Source organism: Orycteropus afer, unplaced genomic scaffold, assembly GCF_000298275.1.
Source record: "Orycteropus afer afer isolate SDZICR_OR568_19922 unplaced genomic scaffold, OryAfe1.0 scaffold00010, whole genome shotgun sequence".
NCBI classification, from domain to species: domain Eukaryota; kingdom Metazoa; phylum Chordata; class Mammalia; order Tubulidentata; family Orycteropodidae; genus Orycteropus; species Orycteropus afer.
In genome coordinates this window covers 8,430,885-8,447,028 of record NW_006921597.1, presented here as the reverse complement: position 1 = coordinate 8,447,028, position 16,144 = coordinate 8,430,885, and the positions used below count along the sequence as shown (strand labels likewise).

The window sequence follows — 16,144 nt, the reverse complement described above, 5'->3', positions numbered from 1 at the left end:
GGAAACCAGACTAACAAAGATGGAAAATCCAGAGCAGAAATACTGAGTGTGAAACATGAAACCAGTCACTGAACAACTTGTACAGAAATAGTTGAATGGGAACCTAAACTTCTATGTAGAGTTTTGCTGAAAAACACAATTTAATATTATTTAAAAGCATTTAAATTCAACTGCTAACCAGAAGGCTGGTGGTTCAAACCCACCAGCCATTCCTCAGAAGGAAAACTGGGCAATCTTCAATCTTGATATGAGCTAGATATTTACTATACAACCGTGAGGTAAATATTTTATTTAGACTTCTTTTTACCTAGTGGTAGAGATCCATTCCTTTGATTTAATTTCATTTCCTGAGGAACTTTCTGAGAAATTATATCCATATTTATTGAGAAAAGAAAAACAAAAAAAGAACTTTTAATATTTTTTTACTCCCTGTGTTTGAAAGAATCATAAATCTGGGATTTCCTTTGGAAATCTGTCATTAGGTGTTTTTTTCTGTGACTGGATATCTCTGTGCATATTTTTCTGGGCCCATCCATCTCTGAATCACTGTTTTCCTGGCTGTGTTGCAAATTTCCTTTTCCTTTTTCTCTCCAAGTATCTTTTTACTTCCTTTTTTCCCCTTATCTATCCCTTTCACTTAACTATCTACAGTGCTAACCACTCTGAATGCTTTTAAATAATTGGTTCTGGTATTTTAATAGTATTTTATCATCACCATGCTCCTTTGTTTTGGAAAAAGTTTCTATTTATCTAACTGTTAAATTTCAGTGTTGTTATCATTATTAGGTGCTGTCAAGTCACTTCCAACTCATAGTGACCCCAAGTGCAACAGAACAAAACACTGCCCAGTCCTGCACCATCCTCGTAATCTTTGCTATGCTTGAGCCCATTCTTGCAGCCACTGGGTCAATCCATCTCATTAAGGGTCTTCTCCTTTTTCATTGACCCTCCACTTTACCAAGAATGATATCCTTCTCCAGGGAATGGTCCCTTCTGATTACGTGAGCAAAGTACAAGAGACCATATCTCATCATTCTCACTTCCAAGGAGCATTCTGGCTGCACTTCTTCCAGGACAGATTTGTTCACTCTTCTGTCAGTCCATAGTATTTTCAGTATTCTTTGCCAACATCACAATTCAAAAGCATCAATTCTTCTTCAGTCTTCCTTATTCATTTTCCAGCTATAACATGCATATGAGGTGATTGAAAATACAATGGCTTAAGTTAGGTGCACCTTAGTCTTCAAAGCCCTTTATCTCTAAGACTTTAAAGAGGTCTTTTGCAGCAGATTTCCCCAGTGCAATACATCTTTTGATTTCTTGATTGCTGCTTCCATGAGCATTGATTGTGGGTCCAAGTAAAATGAAATCTTTGACAAGTTCAATCTTTTCTCCATTTATTTCAATAGTATTGTGAAATATATTAGATTTTAGAGTTGGAGATTTGAAGTATTGACAGATGAGAATCAGCTTATATTTGTTTCTTTGTATGGCAAAAATAATTTTAAAACATTAAAGATAACTTTGGGGAGAGAAAAATCCATTTTCATAATGAATTCATATGTAAACACTTTACAATATGTATAATCATAAGATGAATATGTGTATTCTGCTATTCGTTCACAACCAAAAAATAAAAATAAAAAACTCACTGCTATCAAGTTAATTCCAACTCATATTGACCCCCTTTGGGTTTCCAAGGTGGTAAATCTTTAAGGAAGTAGATTGCCTTATCTTCCTTCCATGGAGTGGCTGATGAACCACCAAGCTTCTGGTTAGCAGTCAAATGCCTTAGGCACCAGAGCTTTTTACCCTAATTGCTGTGTGGTCTTGTCAGAGGCAATATAAGCAGAGTGAAGAGAAGGCTGTGTGGTTGAATTTGGCTTCTCATTTACTAGGATGTGATCCCAGGTGATTTAGGCTCTCAGTTCTTCTTCTCTTCAATGAGCATAATGAAATCTACCCAAGGTATTGTGCGATTAAAATATGATAAGAAAACACACACTCACAAACACAGCTGTTTTGGCAAAAGATCATGTCAGAAAGATCAGTTTGCTGAGTGAGTGTGTGCATGCACACACACATTCTACGCTATTTTATACAAAAGAAGCAAAGAAGAGAGGCACATGGTTAATCTCTGAGGGGGTGGATTGCACCAGCCCTACCTCAGTTTCTTTTGCAAGAACAGCTCAGAATCACAATCGGGGAACTAACCTCAACAATGAACCTGCCATGTAAAATTGTAGCCAGCTTCCTTCTGATTTACAACATTTCCACCAAAGATAAGTTAGTACATGGGTCTCCACCATCACAGTTAGAAGCTTCTTTAAAGACCCTGAAGTGACTGTATCAAAGAGGCCACAGCTCAGCCTTTCTCAGCAGCAAGTCTCAAGACCTCAGAAACTGTCTTGCTTTTTTATAGGTGCCATCCCTGAAGAAGTTAAGACCATCTGGGGTATCCTGGACCATTCAACCTGGGCATTCCTAGTTTCCAGATGAACGATTCTATAGAGGATATATAATGGTACATAGAACAAACTATGACCAAGATTGGCAATTCAAGAGAGCCAAGGAGTTCCCAAATGGAACTCTGAAAAATAAAAACCTGGCAAGAAATCCTAACAGTATCTATGAGGTAGAACTGCTTAATACAAATGGAAAAAGCATGTTAGAAAGAACAATTCATTTGAGGATTCTAGGTAAGTCTTTGTTTCCTATATTCCTCCACTTCAGCATGGGTGCTATTTATGGAATGTCCCCACAGTGACCTTGGCCTCCTGAGGAACTCTGAAGGAAATGTAATATATCTCTCCTGCCCCAATAGAAACTACAATTATGTGGGAGAGATGGAAGCCACAAATGTGGAAATAAGCAGCTGATAGACTCTCAGATCTATCTGCCTAAAACTCTTTCTTCAGGTGGTTACAGGGATGTCGGGTTGGATGAATAAGCTGGATTATGATGGCATTAACCAGGAGGAGGAAAATGCATGGGCTGAGGAAAACGGTAGCCATTGCAGGTGATGAAGGGGCAAGCTAGGTGTGTGGGGCTTGGGAGGAGAGGCTGAATAGAGAGGAGTTAAAGAGACTAACCAGGGTCCTCTGAAGTAGTTATATGGCAGGAAAGGACAGGAAAGAATGAATTTGAGGTTAAGAAAGTCTTGTTTCTGATTTGTTCAACATAGACTGATTGAAGATGGAAGGTGATTTTTGCTAGTTTGTGTAGAAAATATACAAGGTGTGGCTTTATATGTTCATGCATGTACTAGAAGGGCAGGAATGGATATTGAAGATGGTGGCATAAAGACCAGCCAGGAAGCTGCTGCTAAAATCTGAGTGAAGTGAAGAGGGACTGGTTGTTGATTCTGAACCCTGGTTGCACACTTAGAATCAATTGCGACTCTATTAAGGAGCTCTGGTGTGTAGTGCCTAAGGCATTTGACTGCTAACCAGAAGGCTGGTGTTTCAAAACCAGACACTCCTCAGAAGGAAGACTGGGCAATCTACTTCCATAGAGATATCACCTTGGAAACCCAAGGAAGGATCGCTATGAGTTGGAAATGACTCAGTGGCAGGAAGTTTGTTTTTTTGGTGGTACAGTGGTTAAGACATTCAGCTGCTAAGGAAAACCACTCTGTGGAAGAAAGATGAGGCAGTCTGCTTCTGTAGAGATTTACAGCCTTGGAAACTCAGAATTGACTCAATGACAGTGGGTTTTTGGTTTGGGAAGCTATTAAGCTACTACCAGTGCTCAGGCCTCATCAAAATCTCTCAACATGGAGTCTGGTCATCATTAGGTTCTTAAAGCTCCCAAGAGATCCTGTGTCACACAGAATCTCGAGATGAGTTGCCATGGTTGGTAACCACTGGCCCAGACTAAAGGGTGTCTAGAACGTGTGATGAATGCACTGAGTGAGAAAGAATGGGCAAGGTGGCGTTGGAGAGGGAATGATGGACGAGAAATCGGAATGGAAATGACATGGAAGAGAAAGTCCAGGGAACATTGGACAGGAGGCGATAAGGGAAAGTGAGAAGATGAAGCTGTATGTGGCTTGCAGAAAAAGACAAAAATCCAGCATAAGAATAGTCCAGTGACTCAGCAAATAAACGCGTCTGAGCTTCACACAGGAAACATCACCAGACTCAGGGCCCCCTCTTCCTATCCATGGCCGCCCTTCCAGCTCTACCCTCAGCATACGAGCAAAGCAGTGCCCCACTCCACAAATCCCAGATGTTGTCGACCTTCCTGAAAATGATAATTTTCTATATCCTAGTCCTGCACCCTCAAATGGAGAATTTGTCTAGAAAATTGAGAGTGGGTCAGAAGGAGGAAATGATTACAGTCTCTGGGAAACACATCTCAAGACTCCAGCCTGCATGGGCCCAAGGGTCCTGTTTTGAATATTAGCCTATGCACAGCTCTGTAGTAGCACTTTCCTACTCATGTCTCTTTTGGTGTCATGGCTACCATTAGTCAAGTGTGGCTAGATATCAGGTGCTTCACATACATGATCTTAACTTAAAGCACAGCCCCAAGGGGTAGAAGGCACTTGACTGCTAACCAGAAGGCTGGCGGTTCAAACCCACCAGCCACTCCTCGGAAGGAAGATGGGGCAATCTGCTTCTGTAGTGACACTGCCTCGGAAACCCAAGGAGGGGTCGCTATGAGTTGGGTCTGACTTGACGGCACATAACAACAACACCACCTATAAGGAAAAGGAGCTCTGGTGGCACAGTGCCTAAGGCATTTGACTGCTAACTCGGAGGCTGGCAGTTCAAACCCACCAGCCACTCCACAGAAGGAAGACAGGACAATATACTTCCATAAAGATTTAATGCCTTGGAAACCCAATGGGAGTTGATAAGAGTTGGAATCAACTCGATGGCACTGGGATTTTTTTTTTTTTTTTTTTTTTTGATCTATAAGGAAACAGAGACCCTCACAACTTCACAGAAGCAATCCCAGGATTGAAAACCAGGACTCCTGTTGGCAAGACAGTGACCTTTATTTTTTAAAATAGATTTATTAATATAATGCATCATAGAATTCACCCATTTAAAGTGTACAGTTCAATGACTTTCAGTATATTCACAGAGTTGTATAACTATCACCACAATCAATTTTATGATATTTTCACTATCCCCCAAAGAAATTCTACATCTCCCTCCATCCCCCTCTTAGCTTAAGAACAGAGATCTTTCCAGGACACCACAGCTGCCTTGTTGTTCTCAATGTGTGTATCTGCATGTGCACATCCACGCACGTCAACACCACACAGCCTCTTAATTTGTGGTCCTTTCATCGTCACTACTTGCCACATGGTCATGAACAAATTTCCTATCTGCTCTGGGTCTGGTTTTTACAATAATAACAAGTTCAAGGCATGCTGAGATCTTCAATAAGGCAACATCTGTAATGGTGCTGTGCAGAGCCTGGGGAAGGTATGTGTTTGCTCAGACTGTTAGCATGTCCCCCACTTCTTTGTTTCTCCAGGCTTCTCTCTGCTTCAGTCAAGGGGCCCACATCTCCTCAAGGAGGGGGCTGAGCAGCCACTGACTGAAGCCCCTTAGAAGCAGATGTTAGTGGGGAAGAAAGTGATCCAAGCCAGAATTAAGGGGCTCTCATCTATGAGAAAGGAGCTTTGGTGCTGTAGTGCCTGAGGCATCTGACTGCTAACCAGAAGGCTGGTGGTTCAAACCCACCAGCCACTCTGTTGAAGGGAAATGGGGCAATCTACCTCCATAAAGATTTACTGCCTTGGAAAACCAATGGGGGTCAATATGAGTCAGAATCAACTTGATAGCAGTGGGTTTGGTTTTGTTTTCATCTATGAGGAGACCTTAATAAAGTGCCTCCACTTGACCCGGCCATGACACTTCTAGGAAGCGATCATATGGAAAAGAGATGTACAAAGGTAAGGTTACAGATTGACTAGCACTACCCTGTGGATGTTAGTAAAATAATCAAAGAGAATGCAAAGTCCCCAACTGTCAGAAACTTATTAAATTATGAATGCACTTTTTAAAAATAGGGTGATGTACATTCATTTATGTTCATTAAGGAAAAAAGCTTATAGTAAATCAAGGAACAAAAGACAGACTGCAAAATTGTATAAGCATGTAAGTTTTAATATTTTAGCATTGTTTATATGTGTGTCTGTTCATAGAAAATACCTGGTAAAAAATATACATCAAAATATTAATAATGATTGGTTCTGGGTACTGGAATTGCAGGTGATTTTTACTCTTCTTTGAACATTTTTTGTTTGCGTTTTGTAAGTTTTTACAATGATTGTATGATACTCTTATACAGTGAAACCTGTGAGAGCCAGAACTCAACAAGACTGCCTTGATTTTCTGGATCTAACAAGTTTTCCACCTTGACAGGGTGTAGGCTTTACACTTTTCTGTCGCTTGTTTTAGTGGAAAATATTTGAGTTTTCCTTTCTGACAGGTTTCTACCTTACACAGGTTGAAGCTTTTGCAGGGTTTGCTGTTCACAGAAAAGAAGACAACCTTCATTTTGAAAAGTCAGGTAAACACCTGGACTCCAGCCCTAACTACACTTTGATGCTGGCTGGTTGTGTGTTGGAGTTTCTCCATCCCCTTCACTCTGGGTCACACAGAATCTGTGGATGGAAATAAAACTTTACTTCTGCATGCTCGTATACTGTAACAGAAATGGAATTTGGCTGGGAAAGTTTATGGAGAAGATATCGTTGTCTCGGAGTCAGGGAGGGAGGGGATCATTGAAAAATAGGTTGTCCATCTGCATAACGAATAGACAGAAACTGAAAGAAAGATACCAAACCAGGAGGAAGAGAATGGAGTAAAGGATGAGAAGAAGAGTGAAAGAGAAGAAAAAGAAGGAGGAGAGGAGAGGCTGGCAAGAAGAAGGGGGAGAAGGAAGAAGAAGTGAGCTCGGTGCAGTCCTTGTAATTTCTGGTTTCCAGAGTCAAACATTCTTGAAGCTGGCTGAGCTGGGTCTTGACCAGGGAGGGGGGCCGGAACCTAGTAAAGCATCAACCTGATCCTGGGTTTCCTCTTCAAAGTAACCCAGATAGCAGTGTGTTTAAGGTGACCTTGATGTAGGCAGTTAAAACAGGGGCTCCCATGGAACTGGCACCAGTATTCCAAACCCACTCAAGTTTCTAATCCAATCATTGCCTGTGCGCCACTCACTAATGCTAGATTTTTACATGCATTCATTAGCTCATTTACTCTCCACCCTTCACCAGGGGAGGAAAATAGTAGCACAGCCACTTGTAGATAAAGAAAATTGATGCCTTAAGAGCTTGGACACACAGCTAGGAAGTAGTGGAGCTAGTATATCGATTTGGCCTGTTTGATGCCAAAAGAGCTCTGGTGGCTCTGTGGTGAAAACTAACCAAAAGGTTGGCCATTTGAACCTACCAGCCATTCTGTGGGACTATAAAGATTTACAGCCTTGGCTATACCTAAGCCTATTGTTGCAGCCACTGTGTCAATCCATCTCCTTGAGAGCTTGTAAGCCTGTCTATTGTTTGGCTGAAGTTAGCCACAGGAGTGAGTCCAATTCCAGGCCTGAAGAATGACTAGGGGCCATAGTCTTGGGAGTTTCACCAGTCTCTCTGATCAGTAATCTTGGTCTTTTTCATTTTGTTCCACATTTTGTTCTCCCACTCTATCCAGGACCTCCAATTTTGATCCCTTTCTGAGTTTTTGGCAGTGGTAGCCAGCACCATCTAGTTCTTCTGGTCTCAGGGTCATACAGGCTGAGGTTCTCATGGTCCGTTACTCCTTTGTACTAATTGTTTGATTTTTTTCACTCCTCTTTGTTCTGGAGGAGAAGAGACCAATAGTTGCACTTTAGATAGCCGCTCACAAGCTTTTAAGACCCCAGTTACTCCTGTGAGGACACTTTTGAATGTCAGAGCCACAGCTGCCTCTGAGATCAGCAGGCATGTCTCCCACTGGAGAGTACCACCAGGTGCCCCAGAGGGCTGTGCTGGACAAACCTGAGAACAGACTGTGAAAGGAGTTGCCTTCATCCTAAGTGTGCCCAAGACAAGTGTATAGCAGCTCTGCCAGAGGGCACTGAGAACCAGGTGCTTCCCAACCTGTTCCCAGTCCTGCCCTGCCCTACCCTGGGCCAAATCCTGGAAGGCTCTGAACTCAGCATGCAATGGATTTGAGCAGCCCCTGCCTGCACTCTAAGCTAGCAGGGCCTGAAAGACTTCACATCCTTTTTTGGCCCAGCTGCATGATAGTTTATGATTATGCCTGTTTCTGTAATGGAAACCCCTTTATCCACAGAGCATACGGCGTTGGTGTAACTGGTAGGGCAAGAATGGGTCAGAAAGAGACTTGAGAAAAGAAAGCTGAGGACTGAAATGTCACTGCACCTTGCAGATTCACAAAGTTTCGTTTCTGACCCTGTGGCTTGCTCCTTTAGGGTCCATCACGGGCTTTGTGTATGACAGTATCATCCTAGAAATGTTCCTTCAAAGAGTTGTTTCTTTTGTGATGCTGAGGCCAAGCTCCAGTTTATTCTCCAAATGTAACAATCCTCTGACCCCAGCTCCAGTGGCTGCTTCTCTAACTGCTGTTGACTCACAGAGGGCAGCTGGCCCTGCATTCCTCCCGGAAAATAGCTCACAGAAACACCAGCCCAAAGAGTGCTAATAAGAGCAGGACCTTGCTTTTGAGTGTTGTTTTACAGTTTACAAAGCACTTTCATATCCACTATCTGTCTGACTTCCAGCAGCCACTCTGTGATGTACGTATCATTATCTCCAGTTAACAAAAAAAAAAAAAAAAAGGAAACAGGCTCAGAGAGGTGGAGAACTTGCCAAAGGTCACACAGCTCTTGCCTAGATGAGCTTAGACTCAAACCAATTTCTGTTAACATCGAAGTCATTGTTTTCCTCATTGTTGTACAGCAACTGAAGGTCTGGGAGGTGACATCCAAGTTTATATGCTATTGCTAACTCACTGTGTGTCTGCATTTCTCTCTTGGGGCCAGGAAAAATCTGGGGAGGGTGCTGGCCCTGAGGTTAGAGGGTTGGGCTGGACAAGTGAAATATTTACCCTGAGTGCCTAGAAACTCCCTGATCAAGAGGGTGAGGGAAAAAAAAAAATGATGATGGAGGGCAGCTGTATAAACAATGCAGAAACTAGACTAAAGATTGTTTAAAGGGAACAAGCAAGCAGACATTGTGTGACCTTGGGCATCTCAGCCTCCCTCTCTGGTCTCTGGGCTTCCTCTGTGAAACTAAAGGTTATGCTAGGTTGACTCTAAACTCATTCGCTGATCTCTTCCTGGCTGGGGGACTGCTCCTTGGCACATGAACAATGAGGCATTTCTAGTCTGGGACAGCAGTTCCTGAGGGAAATTTTGAGGGGGTTTATCCTGAAGGAGCTCTGGTAGTGTAATGCCTAAAGCACTTGACTGCTAACCAGAAGGCTGGCGGTTCAAATCCACCAGCCACTCCTCAGAAGGAAGATGAGGCAATCTACTTCCGTAGTGATACTGCCTCGTATGAGACGGGTTCGACTTTATGGCACATAACAACAACCACAACACCCCGAAGGATGGGCCCTTTCAGGAATTAACACAATACAAAAATTTCCATGAGCTTGGCCTTTATGAGGTTGAAAAGGCCCAAGGAGCACTTTTATTTGCTTGATGCAGGAGGGGTGGTTGTTGGCCAGAACAATTGGCCTCTTTGCCCAGGGATCCTGACCACACCCCACTTCTCTTCTTACAGAGAAAGATTTGGATGTCCACCTTAGCAGCATTATTGGAGGAGGCACTGTTTCTTTCATCTTTGTGGCACTGCTCATTGTCTACATCAGCAAGAAGAAAAAAAAAAAGAGCATTGAGAGAAATGGTAAGCTCCCCTTCTTTTGCTCACTACAGGTTCTGACAAAATCCCTATAGAAACAACTCACAGTGATGACAGCTTGAGTCTGGAAAGAAAGTAATGGAACTGAATAGTTTCAGAATGGCAGGGTTGTAGCCAGTGGTTATAGTTTGTTCCATTTTGTGGTTGGTTTGATTTTGAAAAATAAATTCCTGGTGGTAATAAGAAAGGAGCTTTGTGAAACTAGATCTAAGCTGTTCTCTTTGGAATCTGTCACCCAAGGCTGCCTTGGTGCAAGGTGAGTGGACGTATTTTGAAAGAGCCATGCATTTTTACATGGGAAGAAAGATTCTTCTCAAAACATTATTTCTAAGAACAAATATTCTTGTCCTTCCCCGAGGGGGATGACCTAAGGTGTGTTCAGGACAAAGATCCTAGGATTACAGGTATAACCATTTAAGGACATTCAGGTTCTCAAAGGAATACAGTTGTTCTAACACAAGGCAGTTAGCCCCCTTTTCCAAATTATTGCCTGGGGAGATATGTTAGGGTTGGGAGTGTTCTTTCTCCAAACAGGACTGTTACCATGAGGGACATTCAGAGAAGCCAAGCTCAAGTGTAATCCTAGGTGCTGGTTTGGGGTTGTTGGGACCGTATCTCAATGGCAGGCCCAAGGAAAGGTCCAGCTCCCACTAGGACATGCAGCCAGGTGGGTAGACCCCATTCACAGCAGGTCTGGGTCCCTTTCCTCTGAGTCTCTCCCAGAGCAGACCTAGCATACCCATGTCAGCTGTCCCTGGCACCTTCCAAACAAGGACCTGGTCTGGACTTCCCCAGGCAATGGCAGCTTTTGGGCCCTACTCTCTTTAGAGTCCTTGGGAAGTGCAAGTGGTTAACATCCAACTCGGCTGCTAAGAAAGGTTGGAGGTTAAAGTCTGCCCAGCGGTATCTCAGAAGAAAGGCCTAGCAATTTACTTCTGAAAAATAAGCACCTGGAAACCCTGTGCAGCACAGTTCCACACTGACATGAGTCACGATCAACTCTATGCAGCTGCTTACCACTTGGATTTGCTTCCTTGCTTCAGACTTCTTTCTTCAGTTCTCCCTCAGCCATCCCTTCAGGCCATGACTCCTCTAGCCCATGTCCTGTCCACCATTGCCCAGTGTGGCCCTTGGGACATCTTTCTAAACTTAGTGCTGTGCTTCTCACCATCACCCTTCATATGCTCTCTGTACCACTGAAACAGAAATTCTTGCTGGATCCTATAGGCACCAGTGGCTTCCTTACCTCTGCACCTTGCTCAGGCTGATCTCTGTCCTTTACCCCCTATGAAGGCCTATTCTCCATCACCTAATGGTCGAGACCATGTACTCCTCCAAGGTGGACCTCACATCCCCCCTGTGACAGGGCAATCTCTGCTTTCTCCAGGCTGAAATGACAAATAGGATTAGCTGATGTTGACAAAGCAATCACATGCACCAGGCGCTAAGCTCCATGCTTTATATCTTTTATTTCATCCGTTTTAAGAGTGATCTCATGAGATAAAGACTATTAATACAGATGAGGTAATCAATGCTCAATGAAGTTAAATCATTTACCCCAAATCCTATGGCTCAGAGGTCAGGTTGAGCTAGGGCAGGACTAAGGCGAGGAAACAAGGAGCCCAGATAAGGAGAAACAAGGAGCCACTCTTTTTTTAAAAAATAATTTTTATTTTATTTATTTTTTTAATTGTTATTTGGATGAAAGTTTACAGAACAAATTCACTTTCCATGCATCAGTTCACATACACTTTGTCTCATGACATTGACTACAATTTAGCACAATGCAATAGTCCCCCTCCCATTTCCTTCTTTAGTTACCTCTTCTCTGTGTCCTTCGCTCCGTGTGCTCCTGCCCCCTGAACTGTCTCCCCATGCATAAACAGCCCTTCTTTCTCCCATGATTGTTCTCTCCAAGGAGTGTATCTAGCTAGTGTAAATGTTCACCTCATATGCCTATCTTTTGTTTGGCAACACCACTCCTCTCCTTCTGGAGCTCATGTGACTTTTTGTCTGCACCTCTCCAGGGGCCCTGGGCCCTGATAAGAGGTTGACATGGTGATCTGTAGTGTTGTTTTGTATCACTTACTTGATTTTAGGTTTCCTAAAGTGTGTCTGAGTCATTACTGCACTTAGCACACTACCTGGCACCTACAGGGTGGGGAATAAATGTTGGAAGAACAAGTGAACAAAAAGAGGGATGAACATATTCATCCTTAAAGAGAAATTAAGTTCTAATACATGCTATGGCCTGGATGAACCTTGAAAACGTATGCTGAGTGAAATTAAACACAAAAGGACAAATATTGTATGATTCTACTTACATGAAATATCTAGGATAGGCAAATGCATGGAGGCTAAAGTTTATTAGTGGTTACCGGGACATGGGGAGGGGAGAAACGGGTAGCTATTGCTTAAGGGGTACTGAGTGTCTGTTTGTTGTTGTTGTTGTTATGTGCTGTCAAGTCGGCCCTGACTCATAGCGACCCCTCCTTGGGTTTCCGAGGCGGTATCACTACGGAAGTAGATTGCCCAACCTTCCTTCCAAGGAGTGGCTGGTGGGTTTGAACCGCCAACCTCTGGTTAGCAGTCAGGTGCCTTAGGCACTATGCTACCAGAGTTCCTAGTTTCTATTTAGGGTGATGAAAATCATTTGGAAATGGATAGTGGTGGTGGTTGCACAAAATACTACTGACTTATACACTTAAAAATGGTTGAAATGGAAAATGGTTTGTTTTATATATTTTATCACAATTTATAAAAACAAAATATGAGGATGACCAGAGGAGTAAACAAGTGACCACCCCAAATTTGTCATACAGGGGGTGAAGGACTTCCCATTGCCCCATAGCTGGGACTTGGGATCAGGGATCAAAGTCCTCTCCACAGCCTCCTGGACATGACCTGAACTTCCTTAGGGAACCTTGATGGCACAGGCAACACTGTATTTTTCATATATAACACGCCCAGCTAAATAACGCACACATACATATAACACATAGGAAACTAATGCATGAAGGGGTTGCAAAGTTTGCAAAATACAGTAACTTTTTTCTTTCTGTGTCCTTTTCTTTTCATTCTTAGAACACAGCAGCCATTCATATGTCACAACTACATTATCTGACTTTATGTTTTAACATTTAAATCAGCCTGATGCTTGTTGAACTGCCAGCAGTCAGAGGAGGTGGTTTGCATTTGCACCATCACCGCAAAGTCACAGGGGATGCTTAGAGAAGGCCTGCACCTCCTAAGGTTCACAGCCCTATGAAGATGTTCAAGATCACTAACTTACCCCAGGGAGAATCTCCTCCTGCTGCCTCCCTCTGGAGTGACACTGCAAGGATGGCCTTGGGACAAGGAACCAGAATATCTAACTGGTAGCCTAATGGAAGCCAGTGGGGGCCACTGGGACCCTCCAGGCCTGTAGAAGCTGAGTGCTAATCAAAAATTTCCTGTGTGATTTTAAGACAGCAAAGAAAAAAACAACATCACTATTATCTTAGGTCTCTTAACAGATTGAAGTCATTTGCAGCAGAAAATCCCAGAGGGGCTGAGAAGAGAAATTCTTTCCCTCCCAAGCCCAAGAGGGTGAAATTAACGTATGAATTTTTGTGGAACTAGTACATTTCTAAAGACTAAAATTCCTCTCGTGTATACTCCAAATCCTCACCAGAATCGGGATTGCTTTATAGCAGAGTTTGGGGAAAGGAAGATCTAACATAGAAACTCATTTGAAGGAATTTAGTTACTAATGGTGCAAACCATTACTCTTGTCAACTAACTGAAAGACTGAAAGTCTAAATCCATTTACAGATGCCTTGGAAAAAAGGCCCACTGATCTACTTCCAAAAACTCAGCCACTGAAAACTCCTTGGAATAGAGCTCTACTCTGACACACTTGGGGTCACCATGAGTCGGAATCGACTTAACAGTCAGCTAGCTGGGAATCCCTGACTGTGGGGCAGTGGTGGGTCAATGGTAGAGCAGCCACCACCATCTGTCAGTGGAGACTTGAGTATTGCTATGGTGCCGAACAGGTTTTAGCAAAACTTCTGGACTAAGACAGACTAGGAAGAAAGACCTGGTGATCTACTTCTGAATATTAGCCAATGAAAACTCTATGGATCACAATAGTACGATTCCATTGTGCATGGAGTCATCATGCAGCTCAACAGCACCTAGCAACAATATCTGCTAATATCTTATTACAAGAGGCTGTAACCATGAGGTTGGATTTCTGAGCTACAGAGGATGGTATAGAGGCAGGGCTCTGAGGTCTGAGGGCTCACTCTACTCTCAGGAGACCCAGGCACACAGCTCTCCACCCAGGTCTCCTTGTCTCTGGTCCCATTAGTGCTCTGAAGCTCTGGGTCCTCTCTCTGCCTTGCTGGTATGCATTTCTGACACCCCTACAAGATCTGGAGCTCTCAGAGGGTTAGGGGCAACTTCTGTTTTTCATCGTATCCCTCAAAGCAGCTAACATGACACCTACATAGAAGGTGCTCAAGCATTTTCTTTGATGACATCTTACCATGAGGAACTCTTCAGGGATTTTATTGCTGTAGATGAGGAGCTAGAGATTAGAGATCACAGAATAACCACTGAAGAGAAGGTTAAGAAGCCTCACCAAGTTCCAGGCTCCACTTCTCAAATGCCAGCGGTTTCCCAATCTCCTCCACCACCTGGTCATCATTCCCAAGCACTTGTTCATTGTCCCAGCCTTCTGGCCACCATATCCAGCACCAGCAGCAGAAGAGGCCTCTTCCCCTTCCTCCATCAGATACACAAATTCACCAGCAGAAAGGCCCACCCCTCCCCAGACCTTGAGTTCAACAGAAACCTCCCTGTGGGCCTGCAGAAAATTCATAATTCTGTCTCCTGAAATAGGTGACCCCTTCCTCTAACTACAAAAAGATTGTAGAAACTATCCTTTCCAATAAAAAGCACTATGGAATGTCTTCACTCTGGTATGCACATCTGTCCTATCATCAAATGTTTTCAACAGGTAAAGAGTTATTTCCTCCAGAGGAACATGGGTCACAGCCATTTCTCAACCTTCTAACTCAGCCACATGGTCTAACATCTGGTGTCTTTGCCTCCTCATAGATCTCCATCATGCAAAGAAGGGACAAACAAGAAAACTGTGCTCCTTAGAAGGATGGGTGACTCAGTATGAAAATTCTAGAGCTCTTTGGTCTCTCTTTCAGATCATGTGCAGATTTGTGAAGGCAAGTGGTGGTTGTGCCTGTGTCTAAAAGGAGTTGATCTGCTGAGGAACTTTTGGGTTTCACACGTGCCCTTATGGGCATTTGCTCATAGTTTCATTAAGTAGATGTGAAATAAAAGCTTTGACATATCCCCAGCGTCTGCTCACTGTAGAGAGGAGCCCAGCATGAAAGAGTTAAAGCTGCTGTATGATAAGGAAGCTGCTTAGTATAACGACAGGGTCATAATTGGTCAACCCAAGTCACCTGGACTATTTTAATCCCAATCAGAATAACTAGAATATGCTCCCCAGTTCTCCGCTGCAGAGCTGGACCCAACAGTCTGCTTATGCAATGAATTGAGAGTTCTAGGCAGAAACTTCAACAAGAAGTATCAGAAAGTGTCATCATTTGGGTCTCATGTCCTTGATTGTTCTGACAGAACAATGATGATTCATTCAGTCACCTCTGAAATGAGGAGGATCTACAAATGCTGGAGGAGCCATGAGCCAGCCAGATGGTCCACAAAAGGACAGGTTAAGAGAGAACTCAGCTCAATCAAATTCTAATCATCTTAAAGAACCATTATTAAAAGCTTAGACTCCCATCCCCAGCTAGTAGCCATGCTAGCTATACTTTGAGGGAAGTGGGAAGAAAATCAATTTTCAGTTAAAATTCTAAAACCATAGGCAGTGGGAAGGCACCTGTTTTGAAATGTTAGTGTCATGTTTGTGGTCCTGCCAGCCTACCTTCCCCATGACTTCTCAAATTTGTAAAGCCTTGTTAAGCACTGGCAGGAAGCATTGAGGTCTAAACCACAAAGTCTTAAGTACACTCAGGGTTTCCTGTGAGAGCTCACTGAAGGTTGCATACATTTTCCTCTAAACCTGAGCATTGTTTTAGCACCCAGAGTTAATTATTCAGGCAAATGACCAACAAAACTCCATAGCCTCCTGAAATTCAAACACAAAATCCAGCCAGGTAACAACCATCACAAGATCTACCCAGTTGGAGAGATGAGGGTCTTAGCACTGCCCCGTCTCATTCCTCATTG

The 16,144-nt window shown here is 43.2% G+C and overlaps 1 protein-coding gene across 1 annotated transcript; it reads left to right on the top strand.

The window, feature by feature from the left end:
• Positions 1-2,221: 2,221 nt before the first annotated feature.
• Positions 2,222-14,755, top strand: CD2 (CD2 molecule). The gene is given in 8 exon segments (XM_042782060.1): positions 2,222-2,280; positions 2,421-2,467; positions 2,470-2,553; positions 2,556-2,699; positions 6,454-6,534; positions 9,749-9,871; positions 14,452-14,601; positions 14,604-14,755. Coding segments are annotated over 8 exon segments (840 nt in total).
• The last annotated feature ends 1,389 nt before the right edge of the window (positions 14,756-16,144 follow it).